This window comes from Capricornis sumatraensis, chromosome 18, assembly GCF_032405125.1.
Source record: "Capricornis sumatraensis isolate serow.1 chromosome 18, serow.2, whole genome shotgun sequence".
Taxonomy (NCBI): Eukaryota; Metazoa; Chordata; class Mammalia; order Artiodactyla; family Bovidae; genus Capricornis; species Capricornis sumatraensis.
The window spans coordinates 18,253,705-18,280,973 of record NC_091086.1 but is presented as its reverse complement, the minus strand read 5'-3'; the positions used below and the strand labels follow the sequence as shown (position 1 = coordinate 18,280,973).

Here is a 27,269-nt window from a genome sequence, read left to right as displayed (position 1 = left end):
TTTATGGAGAGGAGCTACTTTTTATCTCCTGAAGCCTTGGGTTATGGGGCAGAGTGTGTTGGGGATGTTGAACAACCCATCCTTAATCTTCACACTTCTTACCTACGTGACGCCCAGCTGCCGTCCAGTGGCAGCTGCTGGACAGCATGGGAGCTGTCGAATCTACCTTGTTTTGTTCTCCTTTCCTAAGCATCCGCTTCTCTGCTGCTTCTAGTTTGGGCGTGTTTTCCGTAGATAATACCTGACCCAGTCTTGGATGGGAAGAATTGACTATATGTCTAGTTTCAGTCTTTCAGGGTAAATGTGCATTTCTTTACCTCGTCCCTTCTTCCTAGTGGTACTAATTATTGTCTGTATTGATATTTTTCCTCCTCAAATTAGTGATAATGTGCATACTTTTTCCTTCAATGTTCTTGTTTCGTTGGCTAAAGAGTTAGTGCCTGATGGTATTTCCCCATTACAGTTTTAATTCAAATGAGTCTTCACTTATATCTTCGTGTTTATGCTTTGAGCTGTGATTTCCCAGCTCCCAAGTATGTTTCATGACACTTACCCTACATTTCAGACAAGGATTTGTGTGTCCCATAGGATTCAAGCTGGATTTGGAGAAAGCGCCAACTAGCAAATGGAATTATTCTGTCTCGTGAAAGGTTCCAGCCCTTTTAAAACTCGACTCAGCGAGATAGAAAACAAATATTCTTGGGAAGAAACTGGGTTTGTTAGTACTTGGCGAGAAACTTTCAGAAAGGAAAGAACATTTCCCCTGGCCTCAGGAGCACATTCAATGTGAAATATGACTGTTTTTAAAAGAGTTAAACTTAAATTTATCTTTGGGTCATTTATTTGACTTGAAAATGAATGAATCTAGTCCTTAGTTTAAAAAGAAAAGATTCAGAATCCTATTTTAAATAAGATGATAGTTCAGTACATTAGGCAAGATACTCCCAACATCAACTCTTCACTGAAAACAGCTGGGATTCCAGAGGTGTTTGCAGAAATCCTTACGAGCTGGGGGATGGGCGAAATGTGGCACAAGTTAGTTCCAGCTGCACACATTTGCCTCGTCTGAGCTCCTTATGGTAAATGAAGCACACGCTTCAGACTTACTGTGGTGGAGTCAGATTCTCTCAGCAGCGGACTGAGCAGGTGGAAAGTTTATTTAGTCAGAGGAATGAGAACAGTGAGCTATAAATCCATCAATAGCCATTCCAAGAAAGAGCTGTTAAATGTCTTCTTTTTATTTTCCCACAAATCCCATTTTGGGGGTTTGTTTTCATATTTTTATAACCTTTCCAGAATCTTGAGTGATTTTGAAACGCTTGCCATTTGGTCATAAATGTGACAAGTGAATAGGAGCCTGTGCACTTGGATATGATTTAATGCAGTTGACCCACCAGTGCTGGGCATAACTTCTGAAGATGGCTCCGTGAACACCCTTTCTCCTGGCACCAACAGCAAACAGGAAGTGGGCCAGGAGAGATTTGTTCTTGACAAAAGAGTGATCTGTATCCCAGCTCTAAACTCACACTGTTCAGATGTTGCTGTGTTTGGTGTGGTCCGTTCCCTCCTCTTGTCCTCTCCAGGGTGGAAAATGGAAAGTGTACTGAACAGAATTTTGAGTGGAATTTTAGATTGGAAAAGGACCATAGGGATCATCTAGTCCAAATCGAAAGGAAAAAAAAAAAAAAAGTCCAAAGAGAATGAATGATGTCGTGTTGGAATACTGGAATCGCTTCATAAAGCAAGAATCATCTTAAGGTGTCTTCATCTGAGACCTCTATCCAAAAGGGTAGCTTTACAAAGACTGCTTTAGTGAAGTCTTCAGTTTCAAAAAAGTGGCTCTTTGTCAGGCATTCTAAGGACAGGATAATGGGTATGTTGCCTCAAACAGTAAAGAATCTGACTGCCTTGCAGGAGACCCGGATTCAATCTCTGGGTCCAGAAGATGCCCTGGAGAAGGGAATGGCAACCCACTCCAGTATTCTTGTCTAGAGAATTGCATGAACAGAGGAGTCTGGAGAGCTAGAGACCATGGGGTTTGCAAAGAGTCGGACACGACCGACAATAAACACGTTCACTTTCAACATTTCCTGAACACTGGTTTAGTATTGAAGTCATTCTTACCTTGGTGCTGGTCTGAATAGCCTGGTAATTGAGTTAGTCACCATCTGTAACTTACTTTGTACAATTCTAATGTGATTTCAGGGAAGACACCCTTGGAAGTGCTTAGCTATGGTTCATGCCCATAATCAATCAATCATATTTCTTCTCGGTCTTAAAACTTTATATAATACAGGGAAGTAGATTGAACAAGGACATTCTTTTTTTTTTTTAATGAAGCAGTGTCTTAAATTGAATCAGGGTTTCCTGAGGATCTGGAATCTTATTCCTAAATTTTCCCCTGGGTAGCCTCCAAATCCTTCTCTCGCCTTTGTCCCTAGTTGACACGAGTCCGGTCACAATTCACACTGTGAACGGAAACGATGCTGCTCTGAGGCGATACTTGTTGGCAGGGAAAGATTTCTTCAAGGGAAGTCAGTCTAGACGAACGTGTGTTGCTGGATGGCTCCAGAAGCATCTCATTAGAGCTTAACTCCTGAGATTTTTCAATAAGGGGAATGAAATTTTAACAGTATGTAATTTTCTAAAATTACTGAAAGAAAATGGTTTCAGCCCCTGATTTGCAAAGTACTCACATTATAGTACTCTTGAAATTTTTGTTGGATCAAGATTTTTCCATGCCACGGATGTGGAGGGAATGGCCCACTCTTGCTGATAAAGGGAAGCTAGTGTTGGACAGGAACAAACGGTGAATTCAGGGCTTTTCCGGAGTCTTTGGAGGTATTCATTCTTGACCAAGCTATATGCGAATAGCATCTTTATCTGGCTCTGCCTCTGATTCAGCCTCACCATCTCCTTCAGCAATAGATTAAACAAATGTCACTTGTTAGCTACTTCTTCCTGACCCTAATGGACCAAGCATTAATTTGAAGCCGTGTTCTATGAAATACTCCTTGGGGAAATGGGTCAGTGATTTTATAATGATAATGGGGGTTGGAGAACATGCTTAAGCTTGCTCATAATGATTGTATACGTCTTCATTTTGATTCTCAGCTTCACTGCTTTCATAGCATTCTTTTAGGATCCCAGCCTGACTTCATCCACCCTGCACTGCTTCTTTTAACTCAGAAATTGAGGGCCACAGAGAAACATGCTGGCCGTCAGGATGAAGCAGCTTTTTAGCATTGGTGTCTGTGGTCTTCTATCACTCTTGCAATGGAGAGATTATAATATATACATTCATCTGTGTTCTTAGGTTGGCTGGAATATTATTTATGCTTTGCAAAATTCCCAAGAGTGGTGCTTGGAACTTTGGTCTGCAAGCCATTTCGCATTAAAATGCAGATAACATCTTTAAAAACCACGAAGTCATGGGCTTTGCAGGCTTGGTAACTGAGTGCCTCTGTGGTGTGGTTTTACTCTTTTTTTCTGAAGTACTTGGTTGCAAGTAGTGGGACACAACTCATAGGGGCGTATGCACTGAAACCTTTAAAAATAGTATCTATTTATTCCACTTAGCACATCTTTCAAAACAACTTTGATGACCCCAACTAGCTGTTTTTCTGGTCTTAAATAATAACATCCTGAGCTTATTTATTAACCTGGTCTTTCTCGCCCTTGACCACTCCCCTCTGCTTTTTTTCTTTATCTAGTTTCTCTCTCGAGGATCTCAAAAACAAACACATATGCACTCATTTTGTAATCTTTTAAAGGGTCTAGATATGGAAGGCATTACTGTTATCCTTCTTTCTTTTACTGTTGTGGTGTGAAGTGGATTGTTGCTGAAGCATTGACCGCGAGGATGGTTGGGTGTCTTCAGTGATCATCCAGTCTCAGCTTTGCACACCCACCGAGATCCTGAGCATTTTAATGATCTTAATTAGATGTGTTCTGATGATTCATTCATAGCAAAGTACTAAAGGACCATATAAGTGGGTGTATGTTTTCAGAGAAGATCATGCTTGGAATTTCTGTAGAAGAACTTTGCCGCAGACCCTATTAAAATCATCCCTGTCCCTCTGATACAACACAGAAAGCTTTGTTAACTTCCATTTCAGTGTGATTGTTTATCAGACCTTTCCTAAGAGACTGGTTTCTGAGTGGGGGTGGCGGGTGGAGGGGGTGGGTGATGCGAGAGACCGTGGGGCCCTGAGTGGTCTCAGGGCTGAGGGAGGAGGGTTAGCAAGAAAGCGAGATGATGGAGGAAGAAACGTTTGCCAAGCAGGACACAGGTTTAGGAGGAGAAGATGGAGGTGCTCAGGACAGGCCCCTGGTTTTCCGTTGTTTTAGGCCTTGCCCTGTTGAGGAAGGCCAGTGCATCCACCTGGCCGGCTCGGGGTTACATTAGTGCTTGTCCTCTGCAGGGCGTGGCCACACCGGGGAGAGGCGGACGTGCTTTATGGTGCATCCCGGTCACTTCTGTGGTGGGTACCGTGGGGACGTGGGCCGCTGCATGGTCTATAGTCCGAGGTGGGGACCCCAGAGAGGGGGCTGCTCAGGGCCCAGCCAGGCCCCGCTCACCTCCACACCCTGTCATTTCTCTCCCCGTCAGTATTCTGAATTACAGGAGCAAGTATAGGGGCTCATAACGCAAAGAGATGTGACAGACTCACGGGGAAGCTGCGTCTTCATCGGGAGAAGTCACAAAGTCCCTCTACCCACAAGTTTCACCCCCTGTCATCTACCAAGTAGCCTGCTGAAGTGCAGACTTTACCATGAGCAACCGACCCATTAATACAAGCCTGGCCTTTATTAATTTTAAGTTGGTCCTAATGCCTTTGGCTTATTATCTGTGGAGGGTCCTAAAAGGGAGTGATAGAGTGTGGTAGTCGGTAGGATAGGGAGAGGGGCTTTCACTACTCTGAAGTTATGATACTTTTACTTACATCTTGCAGAGCAGTATTCTCCTTCCTTTGTTAGACAATTTTTGTAGAACACATTAATTGACGTTTTCAAACATTTACTGTATATGGTGTTACTTAGAATTTTGTTTCGTTGTTTTTTTTTCTCTAACACCATAATATCATTTTATTGTTCATCAGTAATCTCTGAGTTATTCATATACCATCTTCAAGTGCTGTGTAAGGAAAGATCTATTACTTATGGTTGTTAAAATTTTGGTGATATATTACATTAGGTATTTTAACATATTGTTGACAGAAATACACAACACAGTTGCTCAGTTATTTTCAAACAGCTAGTTCAGTTCTCAACCATTGTTCAGAGAGCTTTTGAAAAGATCTTAGAAATAATCCACTCCTTATAGTTTTATGTCTAAGAAAACTGAGATCCGGAAAGAGTCAACTTAGAGGAGTCCAACATTCATTCATCAAAAGGCTTCTATGTATCAGGCACTTCACAAAGTGCAGGGTCCAGTGACTATCATCATTGCTCCAGTTCCCTGCCCTAGAGACACCACCCGGTGGAAGAGAGGCAGAGGTGTTATTTGAACCCGGGTCAAACTAATTCTAAAGTGATTGCTCTTTCATTAAGTACCTAAGGTTTCTTAATTAAGCACCTCAGATAGATTGTAATCTGTCCAGAGTTTTATCTTCCAATGGTCCTTGTAGAACAAGATTTCTTAAATATTTGAGGTGACAGGGACCCCTTTATAAATGCATTGTCAGCTGATCATATCCTCTGTGTCCTTGTACAGTGAGTTTAGGGCACATTCCAGGAGTGATGTCCCCAGACCTATATTCTCTTCATGATCTTGAGCCCCTTTTTGGAAATACGAGTTTGCAGCTGAAGTGAATCTCCTGGCTCTTGAGTGTAGGTGTTGTGGACCTAGTTTTACAGACCATACTCTTCAGCCAGTTTTCCTAGGTATTGCCACCATAAAGCACATTATACGAGGGCTTCACCTGCAGAGTCAAAACCTGAAACCATTCACACTGACACCTCAAAAGCCATGCTACCTTGAAGAACTCTGGGTCAGCTGCCTTTCAAGGAGCCAGCTCATGCAGACTTCTGCTTAGAAGTTCAGGCAGTTCAAAAATTCGTGCTGCCTTCAGCCCTGTAGACCTTATGCCAGAAAGAGCCCAGAGGGCTCAGAAGGACACACTCACTGGAGATTTCTATTCTTTTCTCGTTGCCTTTCCTGCATGAGGAATCTTGATTCGGTGCCTTTGAGCTCTTTCTCATGTTATCATATCATCTGAATTGGAGCTGCTTGCCACTTCCAGCCTCTGCCACCCGTGAAACATTTCACATTTGGAGAAAACAATAGCAGCTTGACTTTCTAAAGGAAACAGCTTCTCTTCCGGGATCAAACTGGAAGCAGATATTTGAGCTGTGAAACTCTTTTTTAAGTGTCAGGGGCTGAATTGAAGCATCATGTTCCATGTACTGGGACAAAGTCAAGTTTTAGGGCTAGAAGCAGGCGGCGTGGACACCTGCTGCAGAAGAGACCGCCTCGGACAGTTCAGTCTGTCCCTTAAATGTCTCCACCCTTGTCCACAGCCCCAGGTTTTAGCCGAAGTTGGAAGCCCGGAAGGCATTTACTGTTGTAACCCATAGAGCTTAGTCTCCAAGGTTTTATAAGAATGGATACATTAAATTATACCTTCTGAAAAGAGTCAGTGTATTAAGAGGCTGAATATAAAGATGCCGGGTAACACACTGGGCCAGCTTATCAGAAGGAATGCTCTCTAAGGTGCCTGTCTCTGCCCATCAGAGGAGGTAGTCATTTCTACCTCCATCCTTTTGTTTTGACTTTTGCTTATTTATCCTGCAGCAAATATCAGACATGTTAACGAACCCTAATTTTATAAATGAAATTATTGCAGCTCACGCTGTCAAGATGTGAACCTAACCAGACCTCAGGTTTTCTGACTTAATAGCTGGACTGTAGCAGCCTTTCCCAGATAATGGAAGCTTCTGTCAGCTGCAGTCAGCCACCTGTTTCTAACAGGAGGCACCCAGACACACAGAATGCAAATTCTAAGGGTAGCCAGTGGCAGATGGAGAGCCATCAGATGAAGCAGTTCCACTAATCACGGGCATTTCTGAAGAACCGACTTACAGGTCTGGCCTCATGTCCTGACCCCAGGCCAGGCACTGTGACGGACACCAGGCATCTGCTGTCTCATATTCCAAAAGGTTCTTAGTGTATAATGAACTCTGCAGGTGCCCTAGCCTCCCAGTCAACCTGGACTCAGTGCCTTCACAGTAGGATTAAAGCTGGTTGTACTCATTACACACAGTAATGAGTAAAGAAGAGTGGAAAACTCAGAACTCTTGTTTGGTCTTTGGGGATCTAAGGAATATATTTCTTTTTTGTCTGTTTTTTTGTTTTTTTTAGTTTTGATCCCACAGCTAACATCATTTGCAGATCACCAAATTAGCATGAAGACAAGCCGAAAGCTGTCCTTCTCGAGCTGTACTTCCCAGTACAGGGTCCACCAGCCACGTGTTTCACAGTCACCCTGAGCCATGGAAATGTGGCCGTGAGGATGAAAAGAGAAATGAAAATTGTCAAATAGCTCATTAATAACTTTTATACCGATCATATGTTGAAATACTACTATTTTGGATATATAGTACTAAGTAGAAGATTAAACTTTCACCTGTTTCTTTTTGCTGGTAACGTGGCTAGTAGAAAATTTTAACCAACATGGCTTACATTTGGACCCCACCATTCATGGGAAATAGATGGGGAAACAGTGGAAACAGTGTCAGACTTTATTTTGAGGGGCTCCAAAATCACTGCAGATGGTGATTGCAGCCATGAAATTAAAAGACTCTTACTCCTTGGAAGAAAAGTTATGACCAAGCTAGATAGTCTGTTGAAAAACAGAGACATTACTTTGCCGACTAAGGTCCGTCTAGTCAAGGCTATGGTTTTTCCTGTGGTCATGTATGGATGTGAGAGTTGGACTGTGAAGAAGGCTGAGCGCTGAAGAATTGATGCTTTTGAAGTGTGGTGTTGGAGAAGACTCTTGAGAGTCCTTTGGACTGCAAGGGGATCTAACCAGTCCATTCTGAAGGACATCAACCCTGGGATTTCTTTGGAGGGAATGATGCTGAAGCTGAAACTCCAGTACTTTGGCCACCTCATGTGAAGAGTTGACTCACTGGAAAAGACTCTGATGCTGGAAGGGATTGGGGCAGGAGGAGAAGGAGATGACAAAGGATGAGATGGCTGGATGGCATCACTGACTCGATGGACGTGAGTCTGAGTGAACTCCAGGAGTTGGTGATGGACAGGGAGGCCTGGCGAGCTGTGATTCATGGGGTTGCAAAGAGTCGAACACGACTGAGCGACTGAAAAAAAAAAAATTCAAGGTACATGGAGTAGGAAATGGCAACCCACTCCAGTATTCTTGCCTGAAAAATTCTGTGGACAGAGGAGTTGGGTGGGCTACATACAATCTCTGGGGTCACAAGGAGTTGGACATGACTGAGGAACTAAATGTACTGAAAGCATCTTCTTTCTCTGAGTTTCTATAAACTCAATGACTATTTTGCATATTCTGTTGGATTCCATTTCATGTATGCATATCTGTGTCTCTTTTTCCAAAATGAATCATCACTTACTCAAAGACAGGACCTTGGAAATAGTCTGTCTTATGCCATGAATTTCAGCAGTGGAGAGGACTGGTAGTCCCCATGCCTGGAGAGGGTTTCTCTACTTTGTGAGTACAGAGCACCCCTGCCTGGAAAATCCCATGGACGGAAGTGCCTGGAAGGCTGTAGTCCATGGGGTCACTGAGGGTTGGACACGACTGAGCGACTTCACTTTCACTTTTCACTTTCATGCATTGGAGAAGGAAATGGCAACCCACTCCAGTGTTCTTGCCTGGAGAATCCCAGGGACAAGGGAGCCTGGTGGGCTGCCGTCTCTGGGGTCACACAGAGTCGGACATGACTGAAGTGACTTAGCAGCAGCAGCATGCTCAACATCCTATAGAATGTCATAGAATTCAAAACACATGGGTACCAGGGACATGGGCCAGCAGGGGGCGCTATTCCTGAGCACCTATTCTCTGCTTTCCTGGTCTGTCCTTGGGAGAACTCTAGACAGCTTTGTGTTTTTGTTTTTTTCCTTTGTGGTTCTGACTCTTGGCTGTACCAGTTTCTAGAGTAGACAAGAAAAGGTACAGTCTTTAAAGAAGCCATGTGCCCTGTGTCCTCAAGGGGAATGACAGTACAGAAGAACACTTGCAAGGGAACTGCTGGATGGTTCTCCAAACCAGATAACCCCTCTCAATTAAGTCCTGGCTCTGACTGGTACAGCTGTGTGAGCCCGGGCAAAGCTGTTAACCTCTCTGAGCCTCCATTTTCTTCTGTGTAAAATGAGAATACTGATAGAACATTCCTCATAATCAGATAATTTCAGTAAAATAACAGCGCAGTATCTGGCACATCATAAGTGTTACCCATTGTTATTATTACTATCGTGGTAATGAGAGCCTCCGCTACTAAGCAATCTTGAATGGTTTTTTCCTGATCTTGTGTGATTTGGGATTATTCCTACTGCCACATTTTTGAAAATGTATCATTTTTCAAATGACTGAATGGCAAGCCCCAAGTCCAGAGGGGACTGGGTAAACTGACAAAGATCTAGGATTTGGGGAACAGGGCAGTTTCCTCTGAGCATCTAATTCTGTCCCTTTACCTGTTTTATCACTGACGTTTGCATTCACTGAGTGCGCAGCATAGATCACAAGCTGATTTTGCATGGAGTCCCATTTACTGGAGCCCACTGTGCTTTGGTCAGAAATCTCAAGATGTTGAAAGGAACTGGGTTTACAAGCAACTTAATTCAGAAACTCAGAAGAGGGTGTGTGTGTGTGTGTGTGTGTATGTGCACGTGTGCACTTAGTTACTCAGTCATGTCCAACTCTTTGCAACCCCACAGAAATCTCAAGATGTTGAAAGGAACTGGGTTTACAAGCAACTTAATTCAGAAACTCAGAAGAGGGTGTGTGTGTGTGTGTGTGTGTGTGTATGCGCACGTGTGCGCATAGTTACTCAGTCATGTCCAACTCTTTGCAACCCCGCAGTCTGTAGCCTGCCAGGCTCCTCTGTCTGTGGGATATTTCCAGGCAAGAATACTGGAGTGGGTTGCCATTTCCTTCGCCAGGGGAACTTCCAGACTCAGGGATCAAACCTGGGTCTCCTGCACTGTAGGCAGATTCGTTACTGGCTGGGCCACCAGGGAGACCCCAGAAAAGGGTGAACAGGAGAAAACTCCCTGGAGGAAAATCACAGGTGAAGTATAATGAGCAGGGCCCTTGGATTCAGACAGACATGGGTTGTAGGATCTGCTCTGCCAAGCATCAGTCAGTTGATCTTGCTCTAGCCATCTAACCTGTGTCTTTCCCACATACACAGTGAGACGGATGGACTTTGCAAGGCTGTTACCATGACTAGGAAGTGACCTAGATGACTAGAACCGTCTAAGCCGGTGACTGCTCACTCCTCCCCTCCCTTCCTCACTTGGCCTGACCCTCAGTCTTCATTTCACGATCTTTCCTCCCCACTCGCACTCCCCCAAATCGTGGTGTATAGCAGGGGTCCACAACCTCTGCAATCTGACGCCTGATGATCTGAGGTGGCGCGGATGTGATAATAATAGAACTAAAATGCGCTTGAATCATCCCACACACCCCCATCGCCTGTCCATGGAAAAATTGGCTTCCACAAAACCAGCCTCTGGTGCCACAAAGGTTGGAGACTGCTGGATAGAAACCAGTTGGTGTTAGATTCCCTGACTTGCAGCAGCAGTGACTGTGCAGTACACTTAAGAACATGTGGTTAGTAGTCTTCCATTAGACCCACTTACAGAAACGGGAGAGAGATTTTAGTTCTTCTTGAATTTACTATTCATTCTGGAAAAGTGGAAGTTTATATCTCACTTAAAAACTTTCAAAAAAGTTTCCCCTCCTCTGTTAGAAACGATGGGTTAAAGTGTAAAAATGAAATACAACTAAATGTTGCCATTTTCCTACTGACTTTATTTAATTTACCCCCCACTCAGTTATTTGAAGTAAGTTTTTGCTTGGGGCCAACACCAGCCATCTCCCAGGTACCTGTGATTTTTGTCAGATTTATAGCAACACGGTGGCTAACTGGAATATAGAGTTATTTTTACAGTAATTTATGATTAAGTGCAATTTATGATCTCCTTGACTTTTATCTTCAAATCATGGAATTATAAGGACTCGTAGTTACTTTAGAACTTATCTAATCCTTACCACTTCATTGATACAGAAGTGAAGACCCAGAGGTATTAAATATCTTTCCCAAAGTTCCCAATATGTTATTGACAGATCTAGAACTCGTCCTTGCCTGTTGTCTTTTTTTTTTCTTTACTATGACACAGTGGCTTCTGGGTTGTTTTTCATATGATACAGTAACAATCTTGCATAGGTATGGCATTTTAATTGTGTGTGTGTGTGTGTGTTTTTTTTTAACAGAAGTCAAAGAAAGTCTGGCAATGTATTTTAGGACCCTAATTTTCAGTTTCTTTAACAGATTACATTCAAGTAATACCCAGAAAGTATTTTACAGGCTGAAATGAAAGACTTTAGTCTTTAAAAGACTAATGCAACAAGTGACCAACAGGGGGAAACCTTCTACAGCCTTTTGGATTAATTCGCTTAGGTTTAGCCCCTTTTAAAAGCTCCTGTTGAAGTCAGCAAAAAACGTCTGTTGACTTATTTATAGCCGCAATTTCTAAGAAGCATATTCTATAGCAGATGAAGAAGTAGTTGACAGCTCATAATTCATAGAGTTACTGAGGCCTAATCTAATAGAACAAAATGTACACAGCTGGTTCCTGTGGTTCAGGCCGTCACTCCCCTTGCAGCTGCGGACAGAATGCTAACGGGGGGTGCAGGTGGTTCTGGTGGTTAAGACAGGCGGCTGGATCCTTTCTCATGACAACGTCACAGGTCTTTCGGTTGTAGGAGACCAGCGTTTTTCTGACCAATCTCACACGGTGATATCTACAAATTGTTACCAGTGTATTGTCTGGTAATCTAAGATGTTGATAAGAATGACTGATTGAATACTTCTGTATCTGGGTTAAGCTTAACTTGTTACTTCACTCCTTTTCTTTGGCCACGTATTGTATTATAATATTTGACAAAGCCATGTTGTCCTTGCTGACTTTTAAGCAATTACTAAAAATATACCTAAAAAATCTATATTTTGTAGCTCACTTCTGGTCTTTTTTGGGAACGTAGTCAGATTTCTTTCTATAATTAATTCATTTTATATTTTGCTTCTGTTCTATCTGTAGGACCAACCCAGTTGGTTTTTTTGTTTCTCGTTTTTCTGGGGTTTTTTTTAGTCACAGTTTGGGGGGAAGAAAATGGTAGCTTGGTCTGGCACAATTAAGTCTCTGTAGCATTTATTACCCTGTGCTTTTTTGAGAATTTAATGATAGGATCCAACTGCTGCCAATACTGACCCATCTAAAATTATTATCCTTAAAAAGAAAATTATATCCAGAACAAGTCCATGGACTTTAGCTGAGGGGTGAATAGCCTTGTGTTCATTTCACAAATGATTGTCGTACATTGTGAAAACGGAGAATTTATTAACCCACCAGAATTACTCACATTTGTCTGAGGTAGTAAAAGCATCACTCTATTTTTTAAAAACTCGATTCCTCACACAATTGTTAATGGTTGTGTTTGCTTTTATCTCACAGTTGCTATCCCTTATTGTATATATGAATTGCTTAGTTTTCTGTGATTAAAAAAAAAACATTTAATCAAAAAGCATGATGAAGTTATCTCTTGCATGCTTAGTTTTCTCTGTTAGCTGACAGGGTATTTCTATTCAGTTATTTTCAGGTCCCTTGTCTTTCTCACCTTTTTCTTTCTAATCCTGTGGACGCATCATCTTTTTCCTTTTCTCTGCCACTTTGATCATGAGCATTTTAACTCCCTTATCCTCATTAAGCAGGCATACCACATTAATATTTCATTTTGGACTCTTTGAAATATAAGTTACTATGTAAATCTTTAATTTTTTTTTTTTGGTAAATTATTTGCGGGGCCCTTTCCCTATCTGATGATTAACCAAAAAAAAAGTCCATCTGTACCTTGCAGAAAGTGATGTTAGTCAGCTATATTTAGCTAAATAAAACCCATTACATCCTTGGGGAAGAATGTGCTTAGTTTAGCCTTATGAGAAAACATTGAATAAATGCTGTCCTGAAAATATTTAGCCTGGCTGGGTAGACTGGCGAGGGTTCAGTCCTGATAAAGCTGAGGTGATGGTGAGAAGCTGGCCCTCTAGTCCAAGCTCAGGCTGAACAGACGCACCTCTTGTCAGTAAGGGGGTAGCTGTGGGTGCCTCCTGTTGCCACGTGCTGTACCATTGGCTTCCTGCAAGGACTTTCCACCCGCTTCTCGTGGCTCATAACCTCCAGAAGGGCATATGCGGCATGTCTGCGTAAGGAGGAAATGAGGTTCATGGAGTGGTTTTATGGCCAACGTGCTGAACTTGGCCTCAGTGTCCTCCTCTGTAAAATGGGGACAATCATAATACCACAGAAAGTTCTGCACACTAAATGAGGGGAAGCGCATCAAGTGCTGAGCAGTTTCCAGCACTAATTGTTCAGTACATAGAAACCACTGGTTGTCGTAGGAGTAGCTTGTCAGGTCAGCTTTCCTAAGGTTTCCTTACCTTCCTCCCTCCCACCCACCCTGCAGTTTAACAAACTGAGTCCTCTGAATGTGGCAAGGTAGGAAAAGCTCTTGTGTGGCCATCAGGACTAGGTTCTAGCCCTTGGCCTGAACTTCTGTGGGATCTTGGGCACATGGTGACTCACGTGATCTCTTCCCACACAATGGTACACAGAGGCACAGAGCAACACTAATAAGATCACACCTTGGTCTCCATTCTGCTGGTGACCCTTAGCCTTGGAAGAGAAGAAAAATGCTCATCTCTCTCTTCTGATATCTAATTGGGTATGATAGAAAGTGAAAGTGAAGTCGCTCAGTCATGTCTGACTCTTTGTGACCCCATGGACTGTAGCCCACCAGGCTCCTCAGTCCATGGGATTCTCCAGGCAAGAATACTGGAATGGGTTGCCATTTCCTTCTCCAGGGGATCTTCCCAACCCAGGGATCGAACCCAGGTCTCCCTCATTGCAGGCAGACGCTTTAACCTCTGAGCCACCAGGGAAGCCCCTAATTGGGTATGATAGCAGATCTAATTAGAATTGAGAGCCAGACCCATCACCTGCCTGACACATATTTGGATACTGGGCTGTGAGATCTGGTGTAACATCAGCCTGTGAAGCCGAGGGCAATTTAAGTGACAAGTTATCAGTGTGTGAAGGTTAATTGTTGAGAGTTTGTCTCCCACAGTGATCTGGATTTTCTCTCTCCAATTGGTGGGCCCAATCCTTGCTATTCAGAGTGGTCTGAGGACCAGCAGCTGGGTATCAATTGGGAGCTTGCTGGAAATGCAGAATCCCGAACCTCACCCTGATCTACTGAATCAGGTTATTAATACACATTAAAGTTCAGGAAGCACTGCCCCAAGTGGCTGCCATGGGGAATATTCTATCTGACAAAGAGGACGTTTACTAAATACCTATAGAATTGGTATTTGACATTGATTCCCACCCCCGCCCCCACCCCCGCCTAGATTTATAGCTTCTTTCCTCTCTTTGGGTGTAATGTGTTGATGTGTTAGGTTTGTCATGACAAAATACCATATCAAAGTGGCTTAAATAGCAACAACAAAAAGTAGTTTCTCAGTTCAGGTCGTGTGGCTGAAAGTCTGAGATCAGGTGCCAGTGTGGTTGAGTTCTGGCGGGGGCCCTTTCCTGGACAGTGTACAGTAGCTTGTTTTGTGTTCTCACATATTGGGGGGCACTAGTGGTAAAAAGAACCCAGCTGCCTATGCAGGAGACGTTAAGAGACGTGAGTTCGATCCCTGGGTCAGAAAGATCCCCTGGGGAAGGAAATAGCCACCCACTCCAGTATTCTTGCCTGGAGAATCCCACAGACAGAGGAGCCTGGAGGGCTGCAGTCCATGGGGTCGCAAAGAGTTGGACATTACTGGAGTGACTTTAGCACATATTGGGGCTCTCTGGTATCTCTTCTTACAAGGGCACTAATCCCATCGTGATGGCCCCCACCCTTATGATTTTATCTCAGTTTAATTACATCCCAAAGGTTACATCTCCAAATATCACGTTGGGAGTAAGGCTTCAACATATTAATTTGGAGGGATGTGGTTTAGTCCATGGCAGCTGATTTCTGCAACTTATTTTGAGATTCATCCAAAAAAGTAAAACAGGCAGATGGAAAGATACGTAATTAAATATAGTAAAATGTTAATAATAAAATCTAGGATATCCACATTCACTGTACAGTTCTTTCTGGCATATTCAAAATTGTCAGAGAAAAAGCCTTGCTCTCTTTAGTTACTGCAGTGAATCTAGTGGTTCTTTTCTCTGATTTCCATCCAGGCTTTCTTAAAACGGCCTCACTGGACAGCTTTGCCACTTTGGCAGGAGACCCCTTTGCATGCCCTCCTTGGTCAGGTAATGTCCTGTTAGTTATAAGGTTCCAGCCTCCACTGAGATGCTTCATTCTGGCCTCTGGCTTCCCCAGTAGTATCTTTCTGTTCAGTTTCTCTTAGCCCTCTCCTGATAAGAGGACCCTTCGATGCTTATAAGGTTGGTGCCTCTCAAGTTTCATTGAAAGAGCCTACATAAAGCATTTCTTACTTTTTCTGCACTTGACCATGAAATCTATTACCAGATGAAAGTGGGAGAGAAGGGTGTGCTTCCGTGGTCCACCCTGCCCCTGAGAGAGAGAGCGTGACTCACCTGGAGCCCCCACCTCACTCATGTTATTAACGGGGCTCCCATTGTTTTCTTTTTAGGACCATCCGGACCTGAAGTTCAGGGTATTTTCTAGTGAGGGGCAATGTACTGGCTTATTTATTTGGTCAGTTCAGTTCAGTCGCTCACTCGTGTTCAACTCTTTGCTACCTCATGGACTGCAGCACGCCAGGCCTCCCTGTCCATCACCAACTCCTGGAGCTTGCTCAAACTCATGTCCTTTGAGTCAGTATGCCATCGAACCATCTCATCCTCTGTCGTTCCCTTCTCCTCCTGCCTTCGATCTTTCCCGGCATCAGGGTCTTGTCCAATGAGTCAGCACTTTGTGTCAAGGTGGCCAAAGTATTGGAGCTTCAGCATCAGTCCTTCCAGTGAACATTTGGGACTGATTTCCTTTATGGATTGATTGACTGGTTGACTGGTTGGATCTCCTTGCAGTCCAGGGGATTCTCAAGAGTCTTCTCCAGCACCACAGTTCAAAAGCATCCATTCTTTGGCGCTCAGCTTTCTTTATAGTCCACCTCTCACATCCATACATGACCATGGGAAAAACCATAACTTTGACTACACAGACCTTTGTTGTGTAGTGGTAATGTCTCTGCTTTTTAACCTGCTGTCTAGGTTGGTCTTAGCTTATCTTCCAAGGAGCAAGAGTCTTTTAATTTTATGGCTGCAGTCACCATCTGCAGTGATTTGGGAGCCCAAAAAAAGTCTCACCGTTTCCATTGTTTCCTCATCTATTTGCCATGAAGTGATGGGACCGGATGCCATGATCTTAGTTTTCTGAATGTTGAGTTTTAAGCCAAGTTTTTTGCTCTCCTCTTTCACTTTTATCAAGAGGCTCTTCAGTTCTTCACTTTCTGCCATGAGGGTGGTGTCATCTGCATATCTGAGGTTATTGATATTTCTCCCAGCAATCATGATTCCAGCTTGTGCTTCATCCAGCCCAGCATTTCACACGATGTACTCTGCATATAAGTTACATAAACAGGGTGACAATATATAGCCTTGACATACTCGTTTCCCAATTTGGAACCAGTCTGTTGTTCCATATCCAGTTCTAACTTTTGCTTGTTGACCTGCATACAGATTTCTCAGAAGGCAGGTCAGGTGGTCTGGTATTCCCATCTCTTTCAGAATTTTCCACAGTTTGTGGTGATCCACAGTCAAAGGCTTTGGCATAGTCAAAAAATCAGAAGTAGATGTTTTCCTGGACCTCTCTTGCTTTTTTGATGATCCAACGGATGTTGGCAATTTGATCTCTGGTTCTTCTGCCTTTTTTAAATCCAATTTGAACATCTGGAAGTTCACGGTTCACGTACTATTGAAGCCTGGCTTGGAGAATTTTGAGCATTACTCTGCTAGAGTGTGAGATGAGTGCAATCGCGTGGTAGCTTGAACATCCTTTGTTTATTTGGTGGGGAGTGCAAAAACTGGTATTATTAGAGTCATTTTACTTGAAGACACCAGAAAGTATCAATACTATAGCTGCCCACTTGGGGAGCATCCACTGTGTGACACATGAGTCCCTTGCTACAGTTACCCTTAAACTAGGGAGCCTTGGTGGAAAATTTGGGGAAACTTATCACAGGTTTCTGTCTTTGAAAAGAAGAAATAAGATCCTGGTGGAGAGAAACAGGTCCAAGCTGAACTCAGGGACACTATTCAGGAGGTTTGTGATTAAATGGCTTCATTTCTCTCAGTCTCCTTGCCTTTAAATTGAGGGTGGTAAGAACTGCTGTGAAAAATAAGTGAAAGCCTGTCTGTAAAACGCTTAGTGTGGAGGTGTGATTCCTGACTGATGTTCCGTAACAGTCATTCACTCAATAAATGGTCAAGCGCCTGTTGGGTTTGAGTCACAGGATTCTTCCTCTCTTTCCTTCCCTTTTGGGGCCTCTCAGCACACTTTGTATGAAATCTTTCTAAGCCAACCAACCAAAGGATCCCACCTTTTCTTATAAACCATTAGGCTCCCAGATCCTAGGGACTCAACTACGAATTATTTTCTGCGTTCTGGGGAGAGGGAGAAGTCTTTTTCTCTTCCCCGTTTATCTCTTGCTCAGCATCTTAATTTGCTATGTGCTATAAATGGTAATCTTTAAATCAGACTCCAATTTAGGTGATAAGAATCACAATTAATTAGGCTAGCCTGTCAAAGATTAAGTGTAATCTTGCATTTCAATTATCTCAATGCCTAGACTTCAGCCAAGGCCATCAGAAGTGAAACTAATGTCTGCTTAGGTTTAATAAAGTCTTTGCCTGCTGTTTGTTTCCTGGACTAGTCTCTTGTCTGGAAATAAATTAGATGGGCAGAGGATCTCAGATCCCTTTTTTCAGCTGTGGAGCAGAAGAGATAAATGGGAGAAGATAAAACTTAAAGGTATTAAAGACTAATTAGGGGATCTGAAAAGATTTGCAAACTTCATGTTTAAATCTGTTGACAACTCTTTAATTCCCTCCAACTAGTTATGCCTAAAAATAGTGTAGTTATGGCTGAAGATTTCCTTTGATATTTACTTTCTATTCCCATTTTCAGTTGCTCGTGTTTTTTTTCCTTTCTGCTACTCCAAAAGAAAAATCCTAGTTTCCACCAAGTTCAGTATCATTCCAACCACATCTTTCCTTTACATTCAGAAAACTGAGGCATAGTATCTCAAATAGATAGTCCTTACAGGGAAAAAGTGCACTGTAGTGAAAATCATGTGATAATTTAGATATGATTTCTGAAAAGATATTGAGTGTTTTTTTATATATAGAAAGGCAAAATGCAGATATCTACTCTAATTAAATGTTTCCTGTTTGCCACCTTAAAAAAAAACTGTTGAGAATTCTGTCTTAATTAATAATTTCTGATGTTAAAACTTACCATTGCTTTTGGGTATTTTAAAAATCTATGAATAATAAAAAAGATTAAATGGATAATTCAAAATTAATAATAACTACTCATTAGCTTGTGCTTGCTACATTCTAGGCACTGTACTTACCATGTTTGTTTATATATTATTCATTAATCCTTGCTGCACTTAAAATTATTCCCATTTTACAGGTGAAGAAACTGGGGTTCAAGTTAAATTAACATACCCAAGATTATACTCAGTAAGTGGCAAAACCAAGGTTAAAACCCAGGTCTCTTTGGCTTTAAAGTTGTGCTTTTAGTAATTTCTCTACTGCTCATTAAACAGTTACAAAGTTAAGGAACTCATGATTATTTTATTTTTGTGGGATTTGTTTGTTTGTTTAGCTTTTTTCTGCATTGCCTTAGCCAGCATTTGTTATGGCTTTGCCCATAGAACTTGAGAAGTTTAAACGTTCAGAGTACTAGCCATTATAAGCATAAAGTATGAATGTGCTTATAAGGTTTATTTAAGAAAAGTATTATTGGGATTTATTATATTTTAGCCTACCAACATGTCCATTTTTCATTTGAAAGAATGAGAGAGATTGTTCCAGGTGGAAAAAAGTTTTGATTGAGCAACAGTTAATAGGCAAGCATCTTGATTTAATATTGATCCACGCTTTGCATATACTTTCTTTTCTGTTTATTTGTACTACATTTTAAAAGGTAAGTGGCAGCTTTTTATGTACTTCCAAGCTGCTTCCATCAGTAATGAAATACTTGGCTTGGGCCGTTTCTGGAGTCCCAGAATTTCAGCTTAAATTTTCCGTTCGTCCCTGCCAGGCCCTAATTCTAAAATATCTTTTTTTATGGAGAAGGCCTCCAAAAGGTGCAGCTGTGTGCTGGTTTCATCTTGCACTTTGTAGCGGTGTTGGCACCGTTGAACATGAGGAATGCCACTGTCTCCCACACACCACTGGCGCCCAAGGATTGTTCAGGCCTGTCCATGTTAGTGATTTGGGAAGGGCCTCCGTCGGGAGGGAAGGCTCTCTTCTGTTGCATGCGATTGGCTGTCGCCAGGGCGAAGAGGGGGAAATAGAACGAGTGGGAAATCCAGCATCTGATGAGTTTGAGCAAGCGCTGGGAGTTGGTGATGGACAGGGAAGCCTGGTGTGCTGAAGGCCATGGGGTTGCAAAGAGTCGGACGCGACTGAGTGAGTGAACTGACGGACTGATGTGTCCCCAAGAATTCTTTTCTACAGCCTGGGACACCTAACTCGTTAGCTGGTTGTTGTTCAGTCGCTCAGTGGCATCTGACTCTGCAATCCCATGGAACTGCAGCACGCCAGGCTTCCGTGTCCTTCACTGTCTCCTGGAGTTTGCTCACACTCATGTCCATAGAGTCGGTGATGCCGTCCAACCATCTCCTCCTTTTGTCGCCCCCTTTTCCTGCCCTCAATCTTTCCAATGAGCGGGCTCTTAAACAGTATGGCTAGTTCATTGGTGTTCCTGTAAAAGGCTGATTCCTCTTTTTTGTTTTTTTTAAACAAGATGCATCTTGGCTTCACCATCACTTTTAGAGCCTTCTGCTGTTCTTTCTTGTCTTCTTTCTCTTTAAGTAATACTGATTTCTCTTGATGAAAAGTGATTCAGCTAAGTGAAAAACTGGTGTTGGCTTATAGTGGAGGAATCTAAAATTCACCCAGCTTTAAGAGTAGACTTGGCTCTCCACACGTTTACACTGATTACACCAGCATTCAGAAACCAAAAAACATTCCTCATTCAGGTATACAAATCTGTCTGTAAGGTGAAATCAAATGAGAATTTATATGTAAACTTGATGAGGATGACGCTCTGCTAATTTGTATTTCGTTTAATGGTCACCATATATGACCTCCATATTGTGTGTGTATATGAGTTCCATTATGTTTTAGTTTATTGACCTGTATGATGTACTTTATCAAGGACTTTTCAAAGAACAACTTGCCAAATTTGGTACTTCTTAGCAGTTGTCATTTCCTGCTGAAATTCTTTAAAATGGGATCTAACAGAAGTGTAAATATTAACCTTGAGAATTTAATAAAACTAAAGGAATAGTTGATTTTAGTTGAAATAATTAATACTTTGCTTTAAAGTGCTTTTTAGACTTTCACTGTTAATTGATCCAAATACTCAAAGTAGAAAATGTGAACTTCGTAAGTTTCTTGGGTAAAGCTTTCACATCCCCTGTTTTTAAATATTTTTAAGGGAAATGGACTGAATCATAGATATTGTACTACAGAATAGGAAATCCTTGCACTGTTATTTTTAAAAACATTGTGTCTTTGTAAAATTTACTTTTTAAAGGATTGCAAAACTTTAATCAGTTGTAATGATTTATACGTTTGAGTAATAAGCTTTTTTCAATATTAAAAAAAGATGCAGTGATAAATTCACCCGATGTGTTACAAAGGAGTACCTGTACTTCCTACTGCATACGTCTAATATTTTTCTTTCTAAAATATTTTGGGGTGTACTTTGAGAAAGGTGTTGTTATAGATACCTGATAGCCATCACAGTGCTTTTTAGAAACTTCACGTTGCACTCGTATGAGTGAAAGAGATGATACTTTGCATCTCAGGATATGGAAAGCAAACTACCATGTTTTGCCAAAGAAACATTGAAAGGACTTAGGGAAGATTTTTTTTTTCCCTCCTTCAAACTGAAATGAAGAAATAAGAGTTTTATATGTAGTATTTGCCATCCCAGTAATATAACAACTGTTGGGTGCACATTTCAATCACAGTTAGGTGAAATCTTTAATTATCACTTAATTTAACTTTCATATTTGCTTGCAGAAATGATCATGTTGATAAGATTCTGGGAGAAGATAAACTTTTATTAAGCAATTCCATCTTTGGTTGCCAACTTTTTTTTTTTTTTAATTAAAAAAAATGCCTGTGTAATTTATGAGGGAAGAGAAAGAGGAACTAGACATGTTAGTTGGATGAATGTTGTGCAGATATGTGGGTTCATGTATTTACTATTTAATCTTTAGCTTTTTGCACTTTGGTGTATGCTGAGGTCTTTAAATTTGAGAAGGTTAAGAGATGCTACAGTGAGTTCTAATTAATAATATTTCTCTACATCTGATCTCTACCTTTGTGTTTTTCTCCTGTTACATGTGCTGATAGGAAATTTCATTTTGCTCAGTGTAGAAGTCATCTGTAGGGGAGGATATTTTTTGTGAGCTGACAATCTAAGGCAAAAGGAAGTAGTTTATAATTTACCAGAGGAAATGAGATGCTGTGCTCTTTTATAGTATTTTTTTTTAATTTACAGTGCTTTTAATTAAAAAGACTAGTTAAAAAGAAACTTTCAAGATATTTGCATTTTTTTACTAAAGAATAGTTGATTTACAGTATCATGTTAATTTCAGGTGTACATCATAGCAAGCAATTCAGTTTCATATATACATATATATAGTCTTCAGATTTTCTTCTGTATAGGTTACTGCAAAATACTGAGTAGAGTTCCCTGTGCTATGCAGCAGGCCCTTGATTATCTATTTTATATACAGTAGTGTGTATATGTTAATCCCAGTCTCCTAATGTATCCCTCCCCCCACCCCAAGATACTTCTATTTTAAGGACTTTTCAGGTATACTCATATTTTAACAGATGTGGGCAGTGTCATTGCTGGATTTTTTTTCAGGCAGTGGCTAGGGGTCACTTGCATGGATTTGCTTCTCATAATAGCATGTCCTAAAACTTTATTACTAACCCCAAACAGATGACTAGCTTCATTCTTGGGTATTCTGATTCTGGGGGTTTGTAGTTGTACCAGCAGTCTGTCTGTGTACCAAGTTCTCCAGATGATCCATAGGCTCAGGTTGGTGGCGGAAACACAGGTGAGATGAAGTTCCCACTCAGCTTTCTGCATTGTGACTGTCTGGCGAGTCAGTAGCATGCCTGCCCTGCTTTTATGAAGTGCGAAGTACATTCAAGTCCTGTTGCAGTAGGACAAAGTGGCCCAGGAAACTCAGTGATAAACCTCATGTGCCCTGTGTTCAGACGTTGTTGAGTCCCATGTACCAATGCTGGGTGCTCAGGGCTGGCTTTATAGTGGGATCTTTGTAGTACAAAATCAACTCAGGAATCTTTCTTGTGCTTTTGACGAAACCTGCCCTTGTTCAGGCTATGGAACTGTGCTCTTCAGGACTGTGGTCAGTAGTCGTTTATAGCTATTTCATTTTAAATCAATAGACATTGAAAATTCTCTTCCTCCATTGCAGGAGTTACATTCCAGGTGCTCAGGGCACTTGCTGGGTAGCACAGCTGATAGCGCATTTCCACTATCACAGCAAGTTCTTCTGGCGAGCGCTGCTATAGGATTTTCTTCTGTGATGTACCTCTTCTCCTTTTATCCTCGGTAGTTGGTATGCCTAATAGAGTTAGGGGGCAAAATCATGTTACGGTCTCAGGGAATAGAAGGGTCTTATACTATAGGCTCTGGGTTTCCAAAATCACATAAACAATACTTAATTTTCTGAGGTCAGAGTGTAACATAATCTTGCTTGACTGTTGTTGTCTTGTGAGCCTGTTGTTTTTCTGTGCTATCTCACTATTAGAAAGATTGGCTGCATTAGAAATTTGCTTAACATGATATATGGCTTTAAAAGTCACACCACTGAAATCTCATTGAAACAAAATTGTCAATATTTAGTCTTAGATTATATAAACTATGTGAGAGTACATACACAGCCATGAACCTCAGGTGTCTAAAAGTGATTTATGAGTTGCTGATAAATAGACTGCACAGCTAAGTATTTTCATAAAGACTCTCATTTACCTATATTTTGCATTTTGAGACATTTGAGGTGCGTATATTTAGCTCCCTCTTCTGGTATCTTATGAGAAAGGTATTTATATTTATGTATATTTTTTGGAGTGAAAAATACAGTTATCAAATGTTGAAGGACATTATGTGTGTCACCCAATTAGATTTTTTTTCTTCTGTTATCATTTGGTAAAACATGTAAATGCATGGAAAGAACAGTTTGTGACAGTATCACATGTGTTAAGATATTAACTGACCAAAACACGTGTAAGCCAATAAAGGCATTTCAGTAGCAGGTCCATGGGGACTTGTACCTGCTTTGTATTTGATAGTACACCCAGCTTGGCATTTGTGGATCCTGGGGCAAAACACAAAGGAGGCCCAAGCAACTTGCATCTGAATATTTGAAAGTTAAAATCACATTAACAGACGGTTTGATAAAAGTGGTTCCATCTTCCTACGTTGACAGCTATATCTTCACAATGACCAGGAAGCTGGATTTGAATTTTGATTTCTTGGGTTCCGAGTTCTGCCTGAAAGCGCATGTGGAGAGCTGGTCCACACCTGGCTTGGCCCCGTGCTGCCGGAACCTTGCGCAGCCAGACTGCATTCCATCCTGAGCCCACTTCCCTCCGCCCCAGCCCATGCCTTGGGCCAGCTGGGCACGCGGGAGCTAGGTCTGCGCTCAGATGGATGGGCCTGAGGCAGGGGGTCTGGGCTTCTGGGGAGCCTTCTGATTGTGTCCTAGGAGAGGAGCAGCAGGTGTGTCCCCCAGGCAGCTCACCCCGTGGGAAGAGGCAGCGCTGGAGGGTGGTGTCCTAAGAGGAGCCTTCTAAACACAGGGCCCTGCTCAGAGGCGCTCTCTTTCATCCTGGCCTGAGTTTGCTGCTGTCCTGATTGCAGTCCGTGGCGCCGTGTTGGGATCGTTTTCACTGCTGCTGTCTGCGTTGGATTACCCTCAATCAGACGTAACCGCAGCATTGTTTTCGTTTGCAGCTGCCACTCTCCCGGACCTTGCAGAGCAGTTCGCTCCCCCTGACGTTGCTGCTCCACCGCTGCTTATCAAGCTCGTGGAAGCCATTGAAAAGAAAGGTAATCCAGCTGGTCAGGGAAGTCAGCTCACAGGTTATAGCCTGATCTTGTGGGTGTCATCATTTGTATCTGTTGCGTGGACGTTCATTGAATCCACTTCCTGCCACCTGCGCTGGATACATAAGCTGTTTGTGGCCGTGACCTGGGGAGATAGTCTTGTTTGACTTCTCACTCCATACTAACGTGTAGTTACTATATGGGAACTTTTAAATTCTATCTTAATAAATGGAATTAACTTGTTCCTCCGTGGCCAGATGATTTTGCCAAAAGTATTGATATGCCAAATACGATGAATAGTGGGAGTTGACTTCCAAGAATGCTCGGTACACATCTTGAATAGACACTGGATGAAAACTGGAATGTCTCTCTGGCTGCAGGCTTGCAGGTTCCCCAGAGAGCTGTGTTTTGCATACTCAGTCTCTTTTGTGTCCTAGGTCTGGAATGTTCAACTCTATACAGAACACAGAGCTCCAGCAACCCAGCCGAGTTACGACAGCTTCTTGATTGTGGTGAGTGTCAGAGAGCTGGAAATACACAGAGGGAAAGACGGTTCTTACCTTTGCGTTTCAGGTAAAGCACAAAACCCTTGAGCTTAAGCGTGCAACGTCCTCAGTTTGGAGGGAGCTCAGAAATCAGGCACACTTCCCTCTGTGCTCTTCCTGTAAGAGGGCAGGCCTTTGATGTTTGTCTCCTGAGCAAGGGGTGTCTGTGCCCGTTTGCCAGCAGGCACATTGGCTGGCATCACAGCCATGAGCCTCTTGGGCCTGCAGAAATTGCACAGGAGAGAAACATCTTGGGATTTCTCTGATTCTGCTCACCTGTCATTTTCCTCCACCTAGTTCATCTGGACTAGTTGAAAAAGTACTTATGAACCTGTCATTTAACAAAGGTCTCTTCTGACCTTTTCCCTTCTTTTCTGTCCTCATTCCTTTCTTGCTTGCTTCCTTTTCATGCCATATTTTTATCAAGTAAAGTGAAAGTGAAAGTCGTCTCAGTCATGTCTGACTCTTTGTGACCCTATGGACTATACAGTCCATGGAATTCTCCAGGCCAGAATACTGGAGTGGGTTGACGTTCCCTTCTCCAGGGGATCTTCCCAACCCAGGCATTGAACCCGGGTCTCCCGCATTGCAGGTGGATTCTTTACCAGCTGAGCCACATAACCACACTGTAAAGAATCTGCCAGGTTTGATCCCTGGGTTGGGAAGATCCCCTGGAGAAGGAAATGGCAACCCACTCCAGTATTCTTACCTGGAGAATTCCATGGACAGTATAGTCCGTGGGGTAGCAGAGAGTCGGACACAACTGAGTGACTAACAATTTCAACATCATGATATTATTATGTTTAGTAGTGTGCTGGTAAACCAATTCTTGGAGAAGGGGGGGAACCCCTGGTTTGTAGTGTCGTGTAAATATTCCTACGCAATTAATTTCATGTTACCAATGTGTTACCACTTGGGAACAGTTGAGCCAATTCAAGTCAACTCTTAGCACACCATAAATGGCATCCATTAATTTAACCAAATGGTACCTGAACTGTTGGTTCCTTCTCTCGTTGCCATACAGAATACAACTAGAAAATATAAATTTACTTGCCATCATTCCAGCAAGTCATCTTCTACATCAGCTTTGGGAATCTCTTAGACCCTTTGTTCCCTCACAGTTCTTTTCTTTTTACTGATAATTTTTTTTTGCCTTGCACTGTTTTAACTGAATTTGGGTGCTTGAACCAAAAGAAGTAAAATCTAGTTTTAGAAGAAGCATTTTCAGATGTACAGTTATGCAGAGAATACCCACGTGATATTTAATAAATGAAAAAAATGTGAAGTGTGAGGCAGCTTCAAAACGAGGCAGCTTATGAAAATTTCTAGAAAAGATGTTTCTGGGAAAAGAAGGAGATTAGATCTTCATCAGTTGATAGTTTGACTTGAAACACACCACCCAAATGTTTGAAGTTTGAAAAAAGATTTTTTTTAACTTTCATTTTTCCTTTGTACATGGAAATCAGTCTTACACACAACACAGGGTACATCCTCCTACACATCCAGAGTAGGTCATTAGAAGTTGACTGGCAGAAAAAGCAAGGTGAAAAGCCGTGGTTTTTTTTTTTTTTTCTTCTTCTTCTAACAGCTTTACCAGGGTGTTAAGGAAACACTGAATTTTGTCCTAGCCAATTGAACTAGAGATACATGTTTTGGTCAGAAAATTCGTCAAATTGAGCATGTTAAAAGTCACAGGAAATGTTTAGACTTCAGAGACTGATGAAATGGGGGTTATTTGAAAAAGAGTAGTAATGTTTTCAAATGTGACCAAAAACAAAATGATCCAGTTGAGCTTTTAAAAAAAATCTTCACACCACCTGTAAGAGGGAATAAATAACCCAAGTTCAAGTCAACAAGCTATTTTGATAGACAGCTTTCCTCCTCATTTGAGACCAAGACACACACAGAAAACTGGTTTTCCTTGGATTCTGTGCTATAAAAGTGAATTTTGTGGCAAAACAAAAAGAGTAAACTTTATCTCAGTTTAGGAGTGAAGATCCTCTAGGACTATTTCTAGCTTGAGTATTTGTCTATTTAAAAAAAAAACGTGATTTCCAGAGATTAAAAACTTATCTCTGGAGGAAGCTCAGAGATAAGT

The 27,269-nt window shown here is 41.9% G+C and overlaps 1 protein-coding gene across 1 annotated transcript in view; it reads left to right on the top strand.

Moving 5' to 3' along the window:
• The window catches only part of PIK3R1 (phosphoinositide-3-kinase regulatory subunit 1), a 94,669-nt gene that overhangs the window by 44,475 nt on the left and 22,925 nt on the right, over window positions 1–27,269 (top strand). The window contains exons 3-4 of the mRNA XM_068990701.1: window positions 24,534–24,629; window positions 25,064–25,138. Of these exons, the coding sequence (XP_068846802.1) occupies window positions 24,534–24,629; window positions 25,064–25,138 (171 nt within the window). The remainder of the gene's footprint in view (window positions 1–24,533; window positions 24,630–25,063; window positions 25,139–27,269) is intronic.